General features: G+C 40.5%; 2 protein-coding genes across 4 annotated transcripts in view; both read left to right on the top strand.

Annotated features, from left to right (window-relative positions):
• AP1G1 (adaptor related protein complex 1 subunit gamma 1) overlaps nt 1-4,812 on the top strand; it is a 94,662-nt gene extending 89,850 nt beyond the window's left edge. For all 3 annotated transcript variants that reach the window (XM_066242072.1, XM_066242071.1, XM_066242070.1), the window contains one exon: nt 636-4,812. In XM_066242072.1, the coding sequence (XP_066098169.1) occupies nt 636-737 (102 nt within the window). In that variant the 3' untranslated portion in view covers nt 738-4,812. The remainder of the gene's footprint in view (nt 1-635) is intronic.
• Nucleotides 4,813-9,028: 4,216 nt separating this feature from the next.
• PHLPP2 (PH domain and leucine rich repeat protein phosphatase 2) overlaps nt 9,029-19,101 on the top strand; it is a 79,426-nt gene continuing 69,353 nt past the window's right edge. The window contains exons 1-2 of the mRNA XM_066242029.1: nt 9,029-9,177; nt 15,744-16,006. Coding sequence (XP_066098126.1) covers nt 9,079-9,177; nt 15,744-16,006 — 362 coding nt within the window. The 5' untranslated portion in view covers nt 9,029-9,078. The remainder of the gene's footprint in view (nt 9,178-15,743; nt 16,007-19,101) is intronic.

Below are 19,101 nucleotides of genomic sequence, written 5' to 3' on the forward strand. Positions count from 1 at the left end.
TTATGTTCTCATTTACTATAGGTTTTACAGAGCAAGCACCAGTATCTCTGAATATGGAGTATAAAATGAGTGTATGTTTACCCCATTTTTCTAGAAACTTAGACATGAGGGTTGAATCTTTTTGAAAAGTACTCAGCGAATGTTACCATGACAATGCTCCTGAGTGGTTCTGTCCTGTTACTGCGTTGTAGGTTTGAAGCCAGCGATGTGCTCTGGAGATGCACTTCTTCTGCCTGGCTGCGTGACGTTGGCTCTGTGGCTAATAGCTAGAGTATTAGGTGGCTTTTTGTTGTTGTTTGCCTGTGTGTCATTTAAAACAATTTTTCTTCTGTTGATCAAGGGTGTGGGGAGAGAAGCATCAACTCATTTCACTCAGTTTTCTATTTTAGTTGTGCACTCATTGATTGCTTTTTGTATGTCCACTGACTGGGGATTGAACCTGTAACCTCAGTGCACTTGGTTGACACTTCATGCACTGAGCCTCCTGGTCAGGGCCACCTGTGTGTCATTTTTAAGAGACAGCTTTGCTTTAAAATAATTTGTTCCCTCTAAGATTGAAAGTATATTTGTGAACCGGAAAGATTCTATAGATTTTATTTCAGAGTATAATTTGTGATTCTCTTTTATTCTCACAGCAACAACTGCGAATGCGGATCAAGCTCACATATAATCACAAGGGCTCAGCAATGCAAGATCTAGCAGAGGTGAACAACTTCCCCCCTCAGTCCTGGCAATGAGGGTCCGGCACCATTCTCATTCTTATCCCACTCAATCAAAGGAACTCTGGGAAAGAGGTTGTGATCGCTGGCAAGTCCCCCCCAACTGTACCATGGGCATGAGGAGCTGAAGAGAAGAACTGTTGCGGAGGATTTTCCTAAAGTTATTGCTGACCTTGAAGCATTGTTAAAGACTAACCTCCTCTCCTCCACTGTTGAGGCCAGCTGCTTCTGGAGGCTAGTTTGCACTCTTCCTCCTCTTCCCTTTTTCTGCACTTCTCTACCCCTCCTACATTTACAGCCAGAACCGACATTCCCTGGGCCCCTGAGGAACAGCAGCTGGTCTGGAGGAGAGGACTGGAATCCATGGCAAGAAAACACTCACTCTGTCTCTGCAGCAAAGAGTTGCCCCCTTCCTTCTACTGTGTTTCTCTGTGCACTGGGCGAGGTGGGGTATTTATTCCTCACTAGCTGGTTCACCATCTTCAGGCGCTTTTTACATCTGGCATTCAGAATGGAAATGTAACAACGGACATTAGGGAGCCCTGCCTTTTCCTACTGGTTCCCCCAAAGTTTGAAAGAGGCATTAGGCTCCTGGTAGCCTTTTCTGTGCATTGCTGTATACATCACACAGACACACACATGTATATATGTTTGTTACCAAGAACTGGTCAGACTTTGAGAGGTTGTTTGTAAACACTGGACAGATGCAGTTAAAAAGAGCTTTGTTGAGATTTGGCATGAAGGATATGGTGCTCTATTTGTAACAGAAACTTCCAAGGCTCTTCCGGCTCCCCCTTCTCTCCATTCTTAAGCTGTATTCATGAGTACTCTCCATGATTTTCAAAATTGATTCCCCTTAAAGTGCGGGGTGGACAACTTCTAAAAGATATAATAGGTTAATGCCCTTATTCCTCCCACAAGTTTTAAAGTTTCTCCTAACCCATAACTTGCCTGATGAACTATGGCGAATGGGTGGAAAGAGGAGTTCACCACTTTTAAAGATTTGACTCCTTATCAAAAGCACCTTTACTCATGGGAAGAGTGAGTATCAGACTCATCTTAGAGCAAATTGGAAGTCATCTTCCATTACTGCAAACCTCCCTTTTTACTTCTTGAGCCTGGCTTGGACCTTGGCATTCCTTTTGAATTCCTTCTTTTAACTGGAACATTTGTGTTGTATCTGTAACACTGGCACTGAAATAAAGACCACACGGTTAAAGAAATCTTTCCTATATTGTAGTTTATGGTGTTGGAATGAAGCCTTGCAGCTTCCTTGTTTCCTGTGTCAGAGGAATAGACACCATAGGTTAGGATATCCCTTCCTGAGTCTGAGAAATGGGTCTCTTGAGAGAGGCCAGTCTCATAAATATCAGCATCAAAGACATGAGGTCTAGAGCTGTTGTAAAATTAATAAGAGTGCAGGGTGCTTTTTAGAAAGGATCCTTGTGTTTTCAGACCTTACCGCTGAGTTGTTGGAATAAGTAGGGTCGCTGCCCCGTGGCACATGTTGAATGTACTGTGTACGTTCAGGTGCACAGGTGCCATATCTGACCTACTGAAGAGGAAAGGAAAAGTCAGCCCACCTCGCTATTCATGTTGGCAATCATTACTGTATTGAGTACAGTATAATGACTACTTCGGCTTTGGTCTTTAACCTGCGTATAAATATCCATTTCCCCCACCTCCATTTTACCAAGCCTTTACTTAAAATCTTCAGTGTCTTGTCAAATCTAGCTCTGTATCAGATGCTAGTCTATTCCTAACATTTGACAGACTGGAGTTGAACTAAAAGGCTCCCAAGGGGAAACTTTCTGGTCTTACTAATATTTAAGAGCAAGATCTGCTAAAACTTACTCTGCTGGGTAAATGGTTGACTGAATCAAGGACAGGATATTATCTTGTGCATAGTTTTCAGTAAAGTAAGTGTGGACTAGTGTATATTTTAGACAACTGCTCTGCCTGTGCAATGAAAAATAGCCTTTAAAGGTTTCTTTGCAGACTGATTTCATTGGATGGACACTTAATGCTGTGAAACATGATAGGATTAACAGATTATTAGTGGATTTCTTGAATAGAATTTGTCTAACATTCCTCTTTGTGGTAGAGGCTTTATTTTCTTTCTCACGTTTATAGTTAACCAGCTCGAGTTTCTTTAGTTGAACTGAGTTGAATCTCAGAAATCTGCTGACGACCATGCTATAAGACAGTGCTAGCTAATGGAGCTGGAAAGGGTCTGTTCTAGTAACAGCGTTTCCTTGGGTGATCACAGTTTTAAGGTAGAGTGTTATACGATCATCCATAGCTTTGTTTAGAAGGAATAAAAATCATGGCCTTAACACAAAGGGTGCTGTGTAGAATATGACGTGATTTCAGAGAGGGAACGAACCCAAGCACCGTACATACTAAAGGACTAGAGGCTAAGTTAACTGCCTAGGATACTGATGGTTGTGAAGACTGTTTCAAATGATCGGATCTTTGAAAGCTTCAGCGTGCCTTAGTTTCTAGGATCAGAATTAGTTCTCTCACTTGGCCTTGCTGCTAAATGGAGAAATCTCTTTAATTTTTGTGAATACTTGCACATTTCAGTAATTTCTTTCCCTAGCATAACCGTTCAAGGGGGAGCAAATTTGGATAGATTTACAACTTTAGAGCCATTGTGAGGAAAGAGTGATTTCCATGGCTGTTTTACTAACTTTGGAGTGATAAGCGGTGAGCCTACACACACTTACTTGGACAATTTCACATGCACTTTTACCTCATTTTTTCCTTTTCCAGAGAAGTTTGTATCCTCTCCCTTGCTCTCCTCCCCATCCCCGCAATAATCCTAAGGGAAAATTCATCTAAGTTATCTTAAAAAACTGTAGGACGGGTGCTCTACCCAAGAAGATCCTCCCACAATGCTCCGGTGCTGTTACCTGGAGGTGATTTGGACAGTCGATGGAATGTTTTATGCTGTGTACAGTGATCATCTGTTCATCTTAAGGTCTTTCATGTAAAGAAACATTCCTCAATGTAACACTTGGGAAGGGATTCTTTCTTCTTGATAGGTTAAAGATGTGGTCCATACCCCTTGTCTGTCCCATTCATACAAGAAAATAGACTTTTAAAACTGTCTAGCATTAACGGTTTGAGTTTTTCTATCTCTATAACATGCTTTCCTTTTTTTTTTTCTAGAAGAGGTTAGCAGTTAGGGGATACTGTTTTTGAGGTTCAACTTCATTATCTTCTGCATTGGAAAATATTTGGGCCGTGAAAATGAGAGGAAAGAATTTGAATGCATTTTTTTTTTCTAGTGAATGTATTTTATCCACATTGTCCTAAACTGAGAGAGCTAGAGAGCAGATAATGGATATTCACAAACTTTGTGGTTGGTGGAGAGGTGGTACATGCCTGTTCTCATGAGTTTGGGAGTGGGAAGGGTCATTGAAAGAATTGCTTAGAATGTGCTGAAGTTTGAAACACTCTGACCAGCGTTGGCTCAGGAGGGTGGGGCTGCTTGTAGAACTGGAAGTAACTCATTTTTCAAGCAATAGCAATGAGTGGGTCCCATCAATGGGGTTCCAGGACCTGGAACACTTAATCAGTAGAAAATGCTGAAGCAGCTTGTATAGCTGCTTCGTGAACTTCCACGAGGCCAATTCTGGCTTCAAGATGGAGCCTTGGAATTTATCCGTTTTTGTTTTTGGAACCTGCTGTTGCGCTTTGTGTGTTTTGTTTTTGTTTTCTCTTTGGGGGCCTCAAGGGAAAGAGCTTCTGAACTCTTTCCTCTGAACTCCCACGGTGTCCCTGTAAAGTCCCTTTTCTTTCAAAATGTTGTAAGTTACATTTTCATTAAGCCCCATCACATCTTCTTTACTGTAAAAATATTAAAAGGCTGTTTCCAAGTGGGACAGCTAATGAAGTTCTAATTATTGCAGACATATTTTTGAGATGTAAAAAAAAATTTAAAATTAAATGATAAGTCTTAGAGGCGAGTGAGGAATAAAATGGATGTAAACATTTACATGGGATGCATTAGAATTCTGCTGTGTGTATTGTCTTTTGGTTGAAACAAATTATGAACAGTGACTAATAATAAAAAGTCAATACTCAACGATTTAAAATTTGCTTCCTCGGTTCTTACAAGTGGATTAGAGAAGTCTTGGATGAATTCTTATTCTAGAACTTTGAGCTAAACTTACCTGTTAATTGTTTCTTTTATATTGAAATCTTACCAAGAAAGGAATTTGAACAACTTAAAAATAAAAAAACAAAACTTGTAGACAAATTTTAACTATTATGATTACGTCCATGTATATCTTCTTTTCAAAGGTGTCTCACACAAGGCAAAGAAATCTTGTCAAGGTGAGATATGTATGAGGAGTGGTAATAGAGTTTTAGTTACAAGCTTCTATTTGTGAATTGTTCGTGTGTATCTGTAACTGGGAAGAGGAAGGCTTGACTAGCCAAAACGAGTTCTACTTCCTAATCTATTTTATATAAGGTCTACCGGAAAGTTCTGTCCGTTTTTGGAATAAAACAAAATACAAATTTTTCTTGCCGTCAATAAACTTTATTAAATAATATAATTGCCATTATTATTCATGATTTCTTGCCAGCGTGAGGGCAATTTGTATATCCCATTTTTGAAAAATGTTTTATCTTTTGATGTGAAAAATTGAACCAGTGCTTGTTTGATATCTTCTTCATTTTTGAATTTTCTGCCCTTCAAAAAAATTTTTAAGGACAAAAACAAGTGGTAGTCGGAGGGTGCTAATTCCAGGGAATATGGTGGATATGACAATTTCCCAGCCTAGTTCTGCAATTTTTTGACGAGCCCCGAAAGCAGCATGTGGCCTGGCATTATCATGATGCAGTATGATGTTCTTCCTATTGAACATCGCCAGCCTCTTTTCTAAACTTTGTTTGTTAATTTGCTACGTCAGTATGTATACATTAAGTGATAAAAATAGAGAGGCACGCATGCACCAAATAAACGTGCTTACGTGTCGAAACTTGTGATAGAAACGGACAGAACTTTACGGTAGACCCTTATACAACCTCTTCCATAAAAATGACAGTGGTTAGAAGTTGAAAGCTTTAGGTTTTTTATTACTCAGATGATTCTTCATGGTCCCTTTATTGAGAAGGCGGAGAGTGCAACAGTCCCCTAATTGAGGAGAAAGATGTGTTCCTTGGCAATTATCTAGTTTATGCAGAAGAGCCCTTTGGCACTGTTTGATGTGACATTCCTGTAATCTTTACTTATATATATAGCTTAAAATTCATCTTTGTTTTTAATATTAAATTCAGTTAACATGTTCCTCTACATGTAATTAAATGAAAATATAAAAGCTACAGTAGAAAAATTTAGCAAGTAATAGACTCCACATATTTACTTAATACAATGTGTAGTGTTCTGATTTGAACTCTGATCGAGAAGGACCAAATTAAATTTTTATCACTTTTAAGGGTTTTCCATGCCATTTCCTCCCCTAGTTCAGTTGTCCCATATTCAAAAAGGATTAAACTGTTCAAGGAAGAATTTCCTTCAAACCTTGAAGCCAGTTAAATACTGCCTGTTTATTTGCAACTAAAATAAGGCATATCTAAATCCTCTCAACCTGTGGTAGAGTAACAAGGAGGTTAGCCCTAAAGATGACTTTGTAATAATCGAAAGAGTGGGGATAACCTATAAATAAGCCAATGTAGTAACCTCTTATGGTTCCTCTATGAAAATCTGATACACGAATTTTCCTTGTTTAGACATTGTTTTCATTTTGTAGTGAGGATTAGGAAAAGCTCCCAAGATGAAAGTGTTTGTGTGTCCCCAGGTGGAGAGAGATAGATGCACAGCAGCTTAGAGGAAGGGTACAGAGAGGAAGGTGTCTGGCGACTTTTCTGTCTCTTGGCTTGATCCAAACAGTGATTTTTGTAACAATGAACCTGCAGTGAGGGCAGATGGATTTTTTGCACTAAAAAATCCCAGAGGAATTTATTTTTAGGGTTAGTCTCAGCTGTTTACCATTTCTAGAAATTGTAGTTATATAACCCTTGGCATACATAATGCACACTGCCTTGAACTGGGGAGAATGTATGTGACCTTTGAAACAGTATAAAATGTTAATGGCGGTACATGATTTGAAAGGAAAACAATCAACTGGTTGTCACTAGACTGAATTGCATCTTAAATCGTGGAGACATTTAAAGAGAGCTGCATCATAAATTATCCCCTGTAATATCTGGGCTGGTAATTTTTTGTTTTTCCTTTTGAAAGAGGTACAACTTGTTTAAAATGTGGAAAATACATAACTTTAGCATATGTCAGTATTTTGAATTGATGCTTTAGCCCATTATCCCATTAATGAAAACAAAACAAACAAAAATAATACCTACCACTGCTCTTGCCCAGCCTGAACTCAAATGCTGGTCCTGGGACATCCTTCCCCTTCAGGTGATCAGTCAATAAAGACCCTCTGCTCATGAGATCTGGAAAAGGTAATGTGTAATAAAAACTGGCTTTTGGAAACACTAATTCTGAACCACATTTTTATTCTTTCCACTGCCTTTTTGCCCTTAGGTCCATTTCTGTCTCCATATTGGTGCCCATCCTTTACAAACTAGTGTTCCTGCTAGAAGTTACCTAGTAAGGACTGCAATGGGAATCCAACCACTTTGAGTAGCTTTCTTGAAAGTGATTTCAAGGTAGAGAGAAACCCCAGGAGATAGAGGACCTAAGTAAGAGCTTTCTTCACCTTACACCAAGAGACACAGAGAAAAATAATTTTTAACTCATTAAAATGAGACAAAGAAATGATTATCGGAGACAGTTTTTGTATACGCAAAGCAATTCACATAAAGGGAGAAAGTAGCGACTAAAAGAAGAAATAACATAGGGTCAGAATCTTTGCAAGAGTCAAATTTTGTCTTGGAATTTTTTTTTTAATTTTTTAATTTATTTATTCATTTTTTAGAGAGGAGAGGGAGAGACAGAGAAAGAGAGAGAGAGAAGGGGGGGAGGAGCTGGAAGCATCAACTCCCATACGTGCCTTGACCAGGGTTTTGAACCGGTGACCTCAGCATTTCCAGATCGGCGCTTTATCCACTGCGCCACCACAGGTCAGGCTTGTCTTGGAATTTAAAGTATCTTCAAAAGCATACTTATCGGTAGAGAGGGGCACAGACACCACTATTTTAAATCGCAAACTCTCTTGTTCTAAGCCTGCCATTAAAACAGGTGGTCTGGACTAAGCACGCTGAAGCAGTGGATAATAGCTGATACCAACCAGTACCGATTATTCAAAGCTCAAGAAATATTTTTGCAAGTTGTTTGAATGAACATCCATCAATATCTGTGCAAAGGGAATACCTAAAAGAACAAGAAGTCTATGTTTCCTAGGAAAATATGGAACAATTAACAAGAGTACTCTGAGGAACTGAGTGAACCTTAAATTTGGAAATATATTTATAATGGCTACTGTGAATCTTTACCATGTGCTAAAAGCATGTTGCACAAAATCTTTATGATAACTACTAGGCAGATAATTCATTTCATAAAGTCTTAGATCAAGTAACTTGCCCAAGGGTATAGATCTAATAAGAGGTACAGTTGAGACTTGGAATCAGCCTTTCTGATTCCAAATTTGGACCACTGGCTGACCCCAAAATTACCACCAATGCAGAAACTAAAACTTTTCAAGGTTTTCTAAATTATCCTTGCAAATAGTAAAATGGCTCACAGACCATATTACTGCTTGAGACAACCGAATTCTGATTTTACTACATGAGGAGAAAGGAAATTAAAATGTGGATGGGAGGTAAGATTTTGTACACATGGCTCGGTGGGACTTGCTGAAGGTCGTAAGCATCTCGAATAAGGAAAAGAAAGGTCCTCGCTAAGGTGAGAGCATTCTCAACAATTCGTTGATGGTTTTGAAGTGAGGGTGACAGGTTAGTTCTGAAGTAGAAAGAGAGGAAACGTCTTTGGAGGGTCAAGTTACAGGAGCCACCCTCTGGGGAGAGCACCGTCCTGTCATCATTGACACCTGCCCTTTGTCCAGCCGGTACTTCGTAGGCGGGAACAGCAGGAACTGACTCTTCGCGCCTCAGTTCCCCAAGGCCAGGGCTGCGGGCAGCGGAGGCCCAGCCCTGCGGTGGCGCCTGCCTCCGCCGCCGTGCATCCAGCCCGCCAGCATGCGGATGGCGACAGCCTGAACGCATCTCGCCCGCGCTACGCAGGTCCGACAGGGCTGCGGGAGGGCGGAGCCCGAGGCGGGGCTGGCGGGGCGCGGGAGGCGGGGCCGCGGGTTGCTCGCGCGCGCCGCCGAGGCTCCGCGCGCCGTCGCGCCGGCCGGGAGTCCCTGTGCAGCCTCTGCCGCCGATGGGGGAGGTGGAGCCGGGGCCCGCGGGCCCGCTCGAGCCCCCGAAGCCGCCCGAAGCACCCGCGAGCCGCCGGCCGGGCGGTATTCGGGTCCTGAAGGTATGGCGGGCGGGCGGGCGAGCGGGTTGGGGAGGGAGAGAAGGCGGGAGCGGCTGCCCCAGCTCTGCGCCTTGGCCGAGGCAGCCGGCGACCCCCGCCCCGCATCAGTCAGTACGCCCGGCTGCTCGGCCGCCCCCCAACCCGGGCCTCCGCGCCTGGTCCCCGCCCAGGCCTCGGCCGCCTGCGTCCCCTCCGCTGCCCATCCCTGGCCTCGAGCCACCTCCTCGCAGGCCCACGCCTTGGGTCCGGCGTCCGTCCGGCCGCCGCCACCACCCGGCTCGTTCGGTCCCCGGGGGCCGACTCTACCTCCCTCGGCCGCGCGCCGCGCCCGGGGGCCGGTGGCTCCTAGCTCGAGAGCCGGGCTGGAAGTACGCAGGGCTTCCTCCCCGGACACCTGAAGACATCACCCCAGCGGGAGGATGGCGGCGGTGATTGGCCGAGCGCTGCGGTGTGCTTGGGGCTGCGCCCCGTAGAGCGGGCCGGCTCTGCCCTGAGGCTCTGCCACCGAAGTTCGGACCCGGCTTCCTGCTCCGAGGCACCGGCTTGGTGGCAAGTCCTGCCCCGCCTGGAGAATCCCCGGAGGAGCCTGATCTCTGGGAATCGCTGGGCGTGTTGCGGAGGGAGGAGGGGTTGGACAAAAAAGGGGCATTCCTGCTTGCGGGAGCGGGCCTGACAATCCAGGGAGACGGTAATGGGGGAGCCGTTATGCAACAGGCAGCTTGCGGGGCTTTTTTGCAGAAATTGGGGGGAGTCGGAGGAAATGAAAGCAGATGCAGGCAGGTGGGGGGAGTGGAGCCTAAAAGGTGATGACGAGAAGTTCAAATACACAAGGAATGTAGGGTGGGTATGGGATAGTGAAGACGGTTTAAAAGGAGGGGTTGTGGGAGACGGACGGACTTTTTCTACTGGCCTTTGAAATAGAGGGAAGAATTTTTCCTGTAGGTCAAAGAGGTAAACTAAGTGTCTTCTGGAGATGGAATGGAATTTCTTCTAGAGTTCTAGAAGAGGAAACAGCAGGATTTAAAACTTGCCAGGGAGAAGGAAGAGAAATAAGAAAATTTAGAAGAATGGATGTGTTTCATACTCAGAAATACTCTGCAAACAATGAAAATCCATGTTGTTAAAAAATACGTTTAGTAATAGTTGTTAATTGGGAAGGGAGGTGAGCACAATATACTTGTCATTAAGATTATTAGTAGGACATCTCAAAGATGGGAACACAAAAAAATGATAGGTTTGAAGCATGCGGTGAATCCATGAAACAGTGTCAAATAGAACTCTGTAAAATAAAGTTTTTCTGCTACTACCTTCCAGTCTTAATCCAAGGATTTAAAGAAATAACTTTCCATAGTTTATCTCCACTTCTGCGTAAATCTTGTACATATTTGTTGTAACTTAACCATAAGTTGCAAATATAGTTACCCAGAGGCTTTTGGATATTTATTTAAAACCATAAGGTTTCAAAAATGTAAATTATGAATGAACCAAAAAAAAAAAAAAAAGAAGGTTCAACCAGCCCAATTTATCAGGAAATGACAGGTCTGAGAGATAATGTCCTCTGGCCTAGAAGGTAAACAATTTTAGCTTTTTTTAATAAGAAATTTTATTTTTATTTATTTTTCCATGGGAAGACTGTGAGAGGGAAGGAATTGAGAAATGATCATCTTTATTGAAGGGTCTCACTTCTAGGAAGTGGTCCAACCCATCACTGGTTCTCTGAGGTTCCAGTATGGGTACCATTAGATTCCAGAAATTGATCTTAATTATAGTTGTCAGCTGGTGTTGTGGGAGGCTGACAGTGTCTGGAAGGCCCTTGAATCTTTTCCTTTATTGCATATGGTTAATGCTTTAAATAATCCTTGCAAATAAATGGGATTGAGAATGGAGAATAGGTGCTATGTGTTCTACATACAGAAATTCCCTTAAATAGCTGAGTGGTTGAATTTCGTGCCAAGTGAAACTGGAAAAGAATATATAAGTAGACTTTCTGAATTGGGAGGAAAGCCATTGTCTCCAACATGTTATTCTCTGAAGACCCTTTGGGAAAAAAAGACTTATTCTTTATTGTAACTTATACTTAATACCAAATTATGAACATAATTATTACCAGAAAATACAGATCTTTGTAAAAAGACTGATATACTAAGCCAGTATAGTTTAACCAGATTAGACCTAGGTCTGTCTCTATGCAGTATTGGAAAATTTGATTGAAATTCTGCCCCTAGATTTATTCAGTAAATTGCTATTTAGTATATACCCCTTTATAGTTGTAGTTGGAATATATTTTGTTATTTTTAATACAGTACTCTGAAGATTATTGGGAGTTTCATTGAAGCATAAATTTTCTAGCTGTTTCCTCCAGTTTGGATTTTTGCCTTTTTTTTTTTTTTTTTTTTTTTTTTTTTTTACTCAAGTCTAAAGAAGAAGATCCGATGTTACAACTAATCTAGGCAGTGAATGTGATGAGATTAGTTTTCTAAGATTTTCAAGTTTTGATCAAAATAATATGTATGCAATTTAAAAAAATCAATACCAAAAATTTTAATGAACTGAAATATTCTTCCCCTCTTTATCTTGTCCTACTTCTTCCAAAATATTTCTAACATGTCTGTTTATAGAAATGAGCTCATATTGGTTTAAAGTTTGAATGCGGGAACATATCTCCTCCCTTAGGATATTTTACATTCTGAAAGGCCTCATTGAGTATGGAGAGTTACTTTACAAGACTCTGTTTTAACTGTGCACACCTTAGAGTTAACTGTAGGTGGGCCTCTAATGGTTTTACCACCTTTGAACTGATCACATATTCTCTTCATTTTTATAGAGTTGAGAGCATAAAACTGAAGTGGATACTTAATTTATAGCTTAACTCTAAGGACTTTTGCTTCCTAGAAATACTTTTAAATCTTTTTATAAAAAGTTTATTCATTTTAGGGAGAGAGAGAGAGAGAGAGAGAGACAGGAACATGGATCTGTTCCTGTTCCTGTTTGTGTCCTGACCGGGTTTGAACCAGCCACCTCTGCATGTCAGGTGCTCTAAACCAGTGGTCTCCAATCTTTTTTTGGGCCACGGACCGGTTTAATGTCAGAAAATATTTTCACGAACTGGCCTTTAGGGTGGGACGGATAAATGTATCACATGACTGAGAGAAGTGTCAAGAGTGAGTCTTAGACGGATGTAACAGAAGGAATCTGGTCATTTTTATAAAATAAAACAGCCTGACCTGTGGTGGCACAGTGGATAAAGTGTCGACCTGGAAATGCTGAGGTCGCCAGTTTGAAACCCTGGGCTTGCCTGTTCAAGGCACAAATGGGAGTTGATGCTTCCTGCTTCTCTCTCCCTCCTTCCCTCCCCCTCTCTCTCTCTTCTCTAAAATGAATAAATAAAATCTTTAAAAATTAATTAAAAATAAAACATCGCTCAGACTTAAATATAACTAAAACGGAAATAATGTAAGTTATTTATTCTTTCTCTACGGACCGGTACCAGTCCGCGGCCCGGAGGTTGGAGACCACTGTTCTAAACAACCGAGCTATCTGGCCAGGACAAAATACTTTTAAATCTTAAACGTATTCTTTATACACTTGTTTGATGTGAGAGGTGATTATAGTTGTGTTCTCTTCTAGGTAAGTTTGTCAACAGTTCCTATGTAAGAGTACGGGAGGGAGGAAAGAGAATGTTCTCAATCTAGCAATTCCAGTGGAGTAGTGATTCTAAAAGCTGAAAGCATCTCAGGATAGTACTGGCAGTTACCTGATGCTTTGGGCAGTGAAGAAGAAAGCACTGGGTAATTCAACAGTGGCTAATAATAGCTAAAGAGTCCATCTAGATTGTTGCTGGAAGGCCTGTGCTTTCTTAGTACCTAGGCCTTTTAAATGCCCATTGATACCTACTGAAGTTCTAACTCAGCGGTTTATCTTCATTCCGTGGAATATATCATATACCTGTAGTGAGGAGGCGCATTCTTTGACCAACAGCACGAATGTTTCAATAATGTAAAGTTCCTTATGGAATTTATAGTTTTAAAGGAAATATATATATGCACATTAAAAATTATTTTAAAACCCTCCCAGAAGAAAAATCATGGATGTACTATTATAATACTTCTTGGGATCTTTCTTACTTTTGTAAGACTGAGGTCAGTGGGCTATTATTGGGACATGGTTTTTTGTTGTTGTTGTTTTTGTTTTTAGAGAGTGAGAGAGTGGGACAGACAGGCTGGGAGGGAGAGTATCAGTTCTTCATTGTGGCATCTTTGTTGACTGCTTTCTTCTCTGTGCCTTTACTGGGTGGTTCTAGCAGAGCGAGTGACCCCTTGCTCAAGCCAGCGACCTTTGGCTTTAAGCCAGCAACCATGGGATCATGTTTATGATCCCATGCTCGAGCCAGCGATCTCGGAATTTTGAACCTGGGTCCTCTGTGTCTTAGTCCAACGCTCTATCCACTGCGCCACTGAATGGTCAGGCAGGCCATGGTTTTTTAAAGAAGCCTTTTGGTGTTTACCTGTTCTCTCAATAGCAGTGAGCAGAATTTCTTTCCACTGAATGCAGAACTTCTTTGTATAAATGTACCGTATAGAATACTGTTTTCAGATGGACCAGCTGATCTTTGCCAATGATTAAAACATAAAGAACATTTAAAATTAACCAGTGAATTATTTAATGGTTAAAATTATTTAGTGCTATACTGGGTGGATCCCAGTTGAGGAGCATGTGGGAGCCCTCTCACCTAAAAAAAAAACAAAAACAAAAAAATTGGTACAAATATGATGGCTCCAATGCTTATAAAATAAATATTTGACAGCTCTTTGTTAATTCTGAGATGTTCAGCTTTAAGAAAATGCTCTTGATGAGAAGAGAGAGACCTAGTTCCTACTTGTTGCGGGAGTTTATCCTACTTATCTAAAGTTAGAATCAGTAAATAATCTTCATGGTTTTGAATAGCTATGCTTAAATCCCTAAAATCTGAAAAATGACTGGATTTACCTGTGTTTTTCTAAACTTAAACAATGAAGCCATTCTCACACTTGTTTTATTTTCTTCCCACATGAAAATGCCTTCTAACTTTTCATTCCCCTTTCTTTACTGCCTTTAGAAATAGAATTTTAGCCCTAGCTGGATAGCTCAGTTAATTAGAGCATTGTCCTGGTACACCAAGGTTGTGGGTTTGCTCCCTGGTCAGGGCACATATAAGAATCAACCAATGAATGTGTAAATAAGTGGAACAACAAATCAATGTTTCTCTCTCTCTCTCTCTCTCTCTCTCCCTCCTCTTCCTCCTCCTCCTCCCTCCTCCTTCTTCTCCCTCCCTCCCTAAAATCAATCCACAAATAAAAAGTTTTAAATATTAAAAAAGAGTAAATTTTAGGTGCTACAGTTATCTTGAAATATTTATCTCAGTAATTACAAAAGTAACATTTGCTTTGCTTATAGTTATTTCTGTTTTCCAGTGAGGATTAGTAGCCAAAGTATTTTATTTACTTTTTGACTGATACAAAGAAAAGATTGTGGTCCTGTCTAGTTGGCTCAGTGGTAGAATGTCGGCCTGGCATGTGGATGTCCCAGGTTTGATTCCTAGTCAGGGCACATAGGAGAAGTGCCCATCTGCTTCTCCACCCCTCCTTTCTTATATTGCTATAGCAATTGTTTTTGCCTGGAGAAAACAGTGACTCCACAGTGTGTATGAATTTCACATGCCTAAATTATCAAATGCATCAGTAATTATTTTGTAACATGATGAGAATGGAAAGAATATTTGTGTAGTATTGTGTTTATTCTGTATTTGCTTATTTGAGATACGAGGCAGAGGTTTAGGACCCTAGAGAAAATTTAGTTTGCAGAAAATGTTTATTGCAGCATTATTTCCAACAGTGAAAAATTAGAAAAAGAAATGAATACCATTAGCAGGAGAATGGATAAATTGCAGTGTATACAAAGATGGAGTATTATTGAAATTATGAGCTGGGAGTATTAGCATGGATATGGCTAAACCAATATAGAACCAAATAAAAATACTGCAGTGTAAAACATAAGTATGTTAGTATTTAAAATTTTAAATCATGTAGAACGATACTATATATATTTATAGGTATGTACATATATGGCAAACATGAAAATGCATGGAATGATAAATACCAAATATAGTAGAGTGTTTGTTTCTGGGAAGAGAGAAGGGGGGTTTGGGGTTGTAATGGGGTAACAGATGGCTTCAGCTCTGTATAGAAGAATATATTGTATATATGTCTTTTAGAATAATGATCAGAACGAAATATGACAAAATATTAATTTATGAAAGTTGGATAGTAGGTACACAGATGTTTTAATATTCTTGACATTTATTCTGAAAATATAAGTAAAAGAAAGAGCAAGAAAAATGATGGACAGAGACATGAACAGTTCTAACAGTAGAGCAAACGAAGTTTGCCAGGTTTTGAACGGGCAGGGCAGATGTGGCCGGCTCTGTGGGGGGAGGTAATACTTGGCTGAGCAGAGTATTGGTGAACATAGAGGGAAAGGTGGGGTGAGGACAGCATGTCCAACTAATTCTAGCTAACGATTTTTTTTAGAGAAATATGAAACGCAATGGGAGCAGAAATTGCTTGAATAGGAGAAGTAGGTTTGGTTCTCGAGAAAGAGACTGGCTGAAAGAAGATGTGAAGAGAGGCTGTGTTTACCTTTATGGAGCAGACTCGACCACTGCCACTGCAACCACCACCTCTGCCGCCGACTTGCACCTTGTCCTTTGCACAGTAGAGACACCAGCATCAGAAATATGTGCTGGAGAGGGAAAGGAAAGTCTTTATTTACAGCTGCATGGAGACCTGGTCAGGTAAGATCTGAGTCTTACCACTCTAATTCTGCTGCAGTGTAAGTAATAGATGTTTCTGCTTGGAAGTGGGCTTCAGGATTTTAATTGTGCTTGGACTGATGTTGATTATGCGGTTACTAGGTTTGAAAAAGATTTTGTCCTTAGAATGCTGATGTTGTGATTCTTTAAACTGTCAGTGATCCTGACCAGGCGGTGGCGCAATGGATAGAGTGTTGGACTGGGATGCGGAGGACCTAGGTTCGAGACTCTGAGGTCGCTAGCTTGAGCATGGGCTTATCTGGTTTGAGCAAAGCTCACCAGCTTGGACCCAAGGTCTCTGGCTTGAGCATGGGGTTACTCGGTCTGCTGTAGCCCCACGGTCAAGGCACATATGAGAAAGCAATCAATAAACAACTAAGGTGTCGCAACGAAAAACTGATGATTGATGCTTCTCATCTCTCTCCATTCCTGCCTGTCTGTCCTTATCTGTTCCTCTCTCTGACTCTCTCTCTGTCTCTGTAAAAAAAAAGAAAAACAGCCTGACTAGGCGGTGGCGCAGTGGATAGAGCGTCGAACTGGGATGTGGAGGACCCAGGTTCGAGACCCTGAGGTCGCCAGCTTGAGCGTGGGCTCATCTGGCTCGAGCAAGGGGTCACTCAGTCCACTATAGCCTCCCGGTCAAGGCACATATGAGAAATCAATCAATGAACAACTAAGGAGCCGCAATGAAGAATTGATGTTTCTCGGCCTGACCTGTGGTGCCGCAGTGAATAAAGCATCGACCTGGAAATGCTGAGGTCGCCGGTTCGAAACCCTGGGCTTGCCTGGTCAAGGCACATATGGGAGTTGATGCTTCCAGTTGCTCCCCCCTTCTCTCTCTCTGTCTCTCCTCTGTCTCCCTCTCTGCTCTCTCTCTTTTTCTCTTTCCTCTCTAAAAAAAAAAAAAAACATGAACAGAAAAACAAAAACAAAAACAAAAAAACTGTCAGTGAATGAAAATTTGAAGGTACTTCATTTGAATTACACAACAGTTTGGATATTTAACTTTAGATATTTTATAAGTTTTTAATTTTTACTTTATTTATTTATTTTTTTTGAAATTAAATTTAGGCCCTGGCCAGTTGCTCAGTGGTAGAGCGTCGGTCCAGCGTGTGGAAGTCCCTGGTCTAATTCCCGGTCAAGGCACACAGGAGACTTGATCATCTGCATCTCCACCCTCCTCTCTCCTTTTTCTCTCTCATTTTCTCTCTCTCTCTCTCTCTCTTCCCCTCCTGCAGCCATGGCTCTATCGGTTTGAGCGCATTGATTAGTTTGATTGGTTCGAGGGCATCCGCATGGGCACCGAGGGTGGTTCTTTGGACCCTTCACCTCAGATACTAAAAATAGCTCGGTTGCAAGCATGGCCCCAGATGGGCAGAGCATCCGCCCCAGATAGGGGTTGCCTGGTGGATCCTGGTCGGAGTGCACGCAGCAGTCTGTTTCTCTGTCTCCCCTCCTCTCATTTGGAAAAGAAGGAAAAAAAAGAAAGAAATTAAATTTAATGAGGTGACACTGATCAATAAGAGTACATAGGTTTTGGGTGAACATTTTTGTAGCATTTGAACTGTTGATTGTGTTGTGTGTCCCCCCCAAATTTTTTAGGTAATACATGTAAATAGAATGAAATTGAAATACATAAAAGGAAATTGAGTAGTGTGCATACTCATGCACGAGTATCTCTGTATACATATAAATTTTAAAATTAACAGTGCTATTTGCAACACAATGTTGATTAAATATTATTAGTGATCTTCCTATATTAATATTTACATAGTTTTCACTTATTTAATGGCTGCATAGTATTCCATTTCATGAGTCTATCATAATGTTAGCCAATTTCCTGTTAATGGACATTCAGATTGTTACCATTTTCTCACTTCTGTAAGCAGTGCTGCAGTGAATATCTTTGTACCTATGCTATTTCTCCTATGTGGGAGCCATCTGTAGGATAAACTCCTGGAAGTTGAATGGCTGGATCAAAGATATGTGCAGTTATAATTTTGGTAAATATTATTGGATTCCATTTTATAGAAGTTATACTTTGATAAATAACATAAAAGCATACCTATTTCCCCCTTACTTTCTCCAGGACATGTTAGTATTAAATTGAATTTATAAATAGAGACACATACTCATGCATGAGCGCATACTTGCTTGTGAATAGACATGATTGTCAACAGTTTTTAAATTGGAGAATCATAAAGTCAGCATTCCAAGAACACATCTTTTTTCAACCCTCATGACTTAGATTTCTGCAAATCTGATAAGAATTGCTATTTCATTTTAATTCTTATTTATCTTAATGAGTGAAGTTGAACATATTTTCAGAGGTTTAAAAGCCATTTATGTTTTATTTAAATTTTTTTATAAGAAGAAGAAAAGTTTTCTCCTAGTAGTCTTATACTGTGCATATGAACTGTTTGATTCTTTTTTTTTCCTAATTACTGTTCGTTGACTTAGCTGTCAAATAAGAGCTCCTTATACCTGACCAGTGATTTTCTATCCTTACCCTCTCTGTTTAAGTAAATGTCTTGAAACAATTCAAAGCTGTGGAGTCATTACTATTGAAAGTGAGAAAGGAAGTTCCACTTTCACCTAAAATGTAATAATAGCAACACCTTTAGCTGAGCTAAAAAATTGATGTCATTTTAAAAGTCTAAAACTGAGGTTTATTATGTGTTCCTTTTAGGATTTGGACTAATTCCTGAAAAAAGTAGATTAGCATTTGAATGTTTTTCTTGTTCACCAGTTAACTACATTTTCTAAATCCATTTGTAAAACGAAAGGATCAGACAGGGTGATCCTTAAGCTTTTCTAAATCTTAATACTGATTCCAATCTAATTTTATCATGTGGAAAGCCTTGACCTACATATAGCTGGTAGTGATTGATGGATTGATGATGTATTTAAACATAAGACTTACTATTTTGTATACTAGTATATATGTATACAAAGATACTAAAAATGTGGAGAAAACCTCACCTGAATTGACTTGCTACTGGTAATTGTGTTGTTAAGAATCCAAACGTGATGTAATTTACTTTTGTGAATCTAAACTACATAAAGTGGAAAGTTTG

This window comes from Saccopteryx bilineata, chromosome 9 (genome assembly GCF_036850765.1).
Source record: "Saccopteryx bilineata isolate mSacBil1 chromosome 9, mSacBil1_pri_phased_curated, whole genome shotgun sequence".
Classification (NCBI taxonomy): Eukaryota; Metazoa; Chordata; class Mammalia; order Chiroptera; family Emballonuridae; genus Saccopteryx; species Saccopteryx bilineata.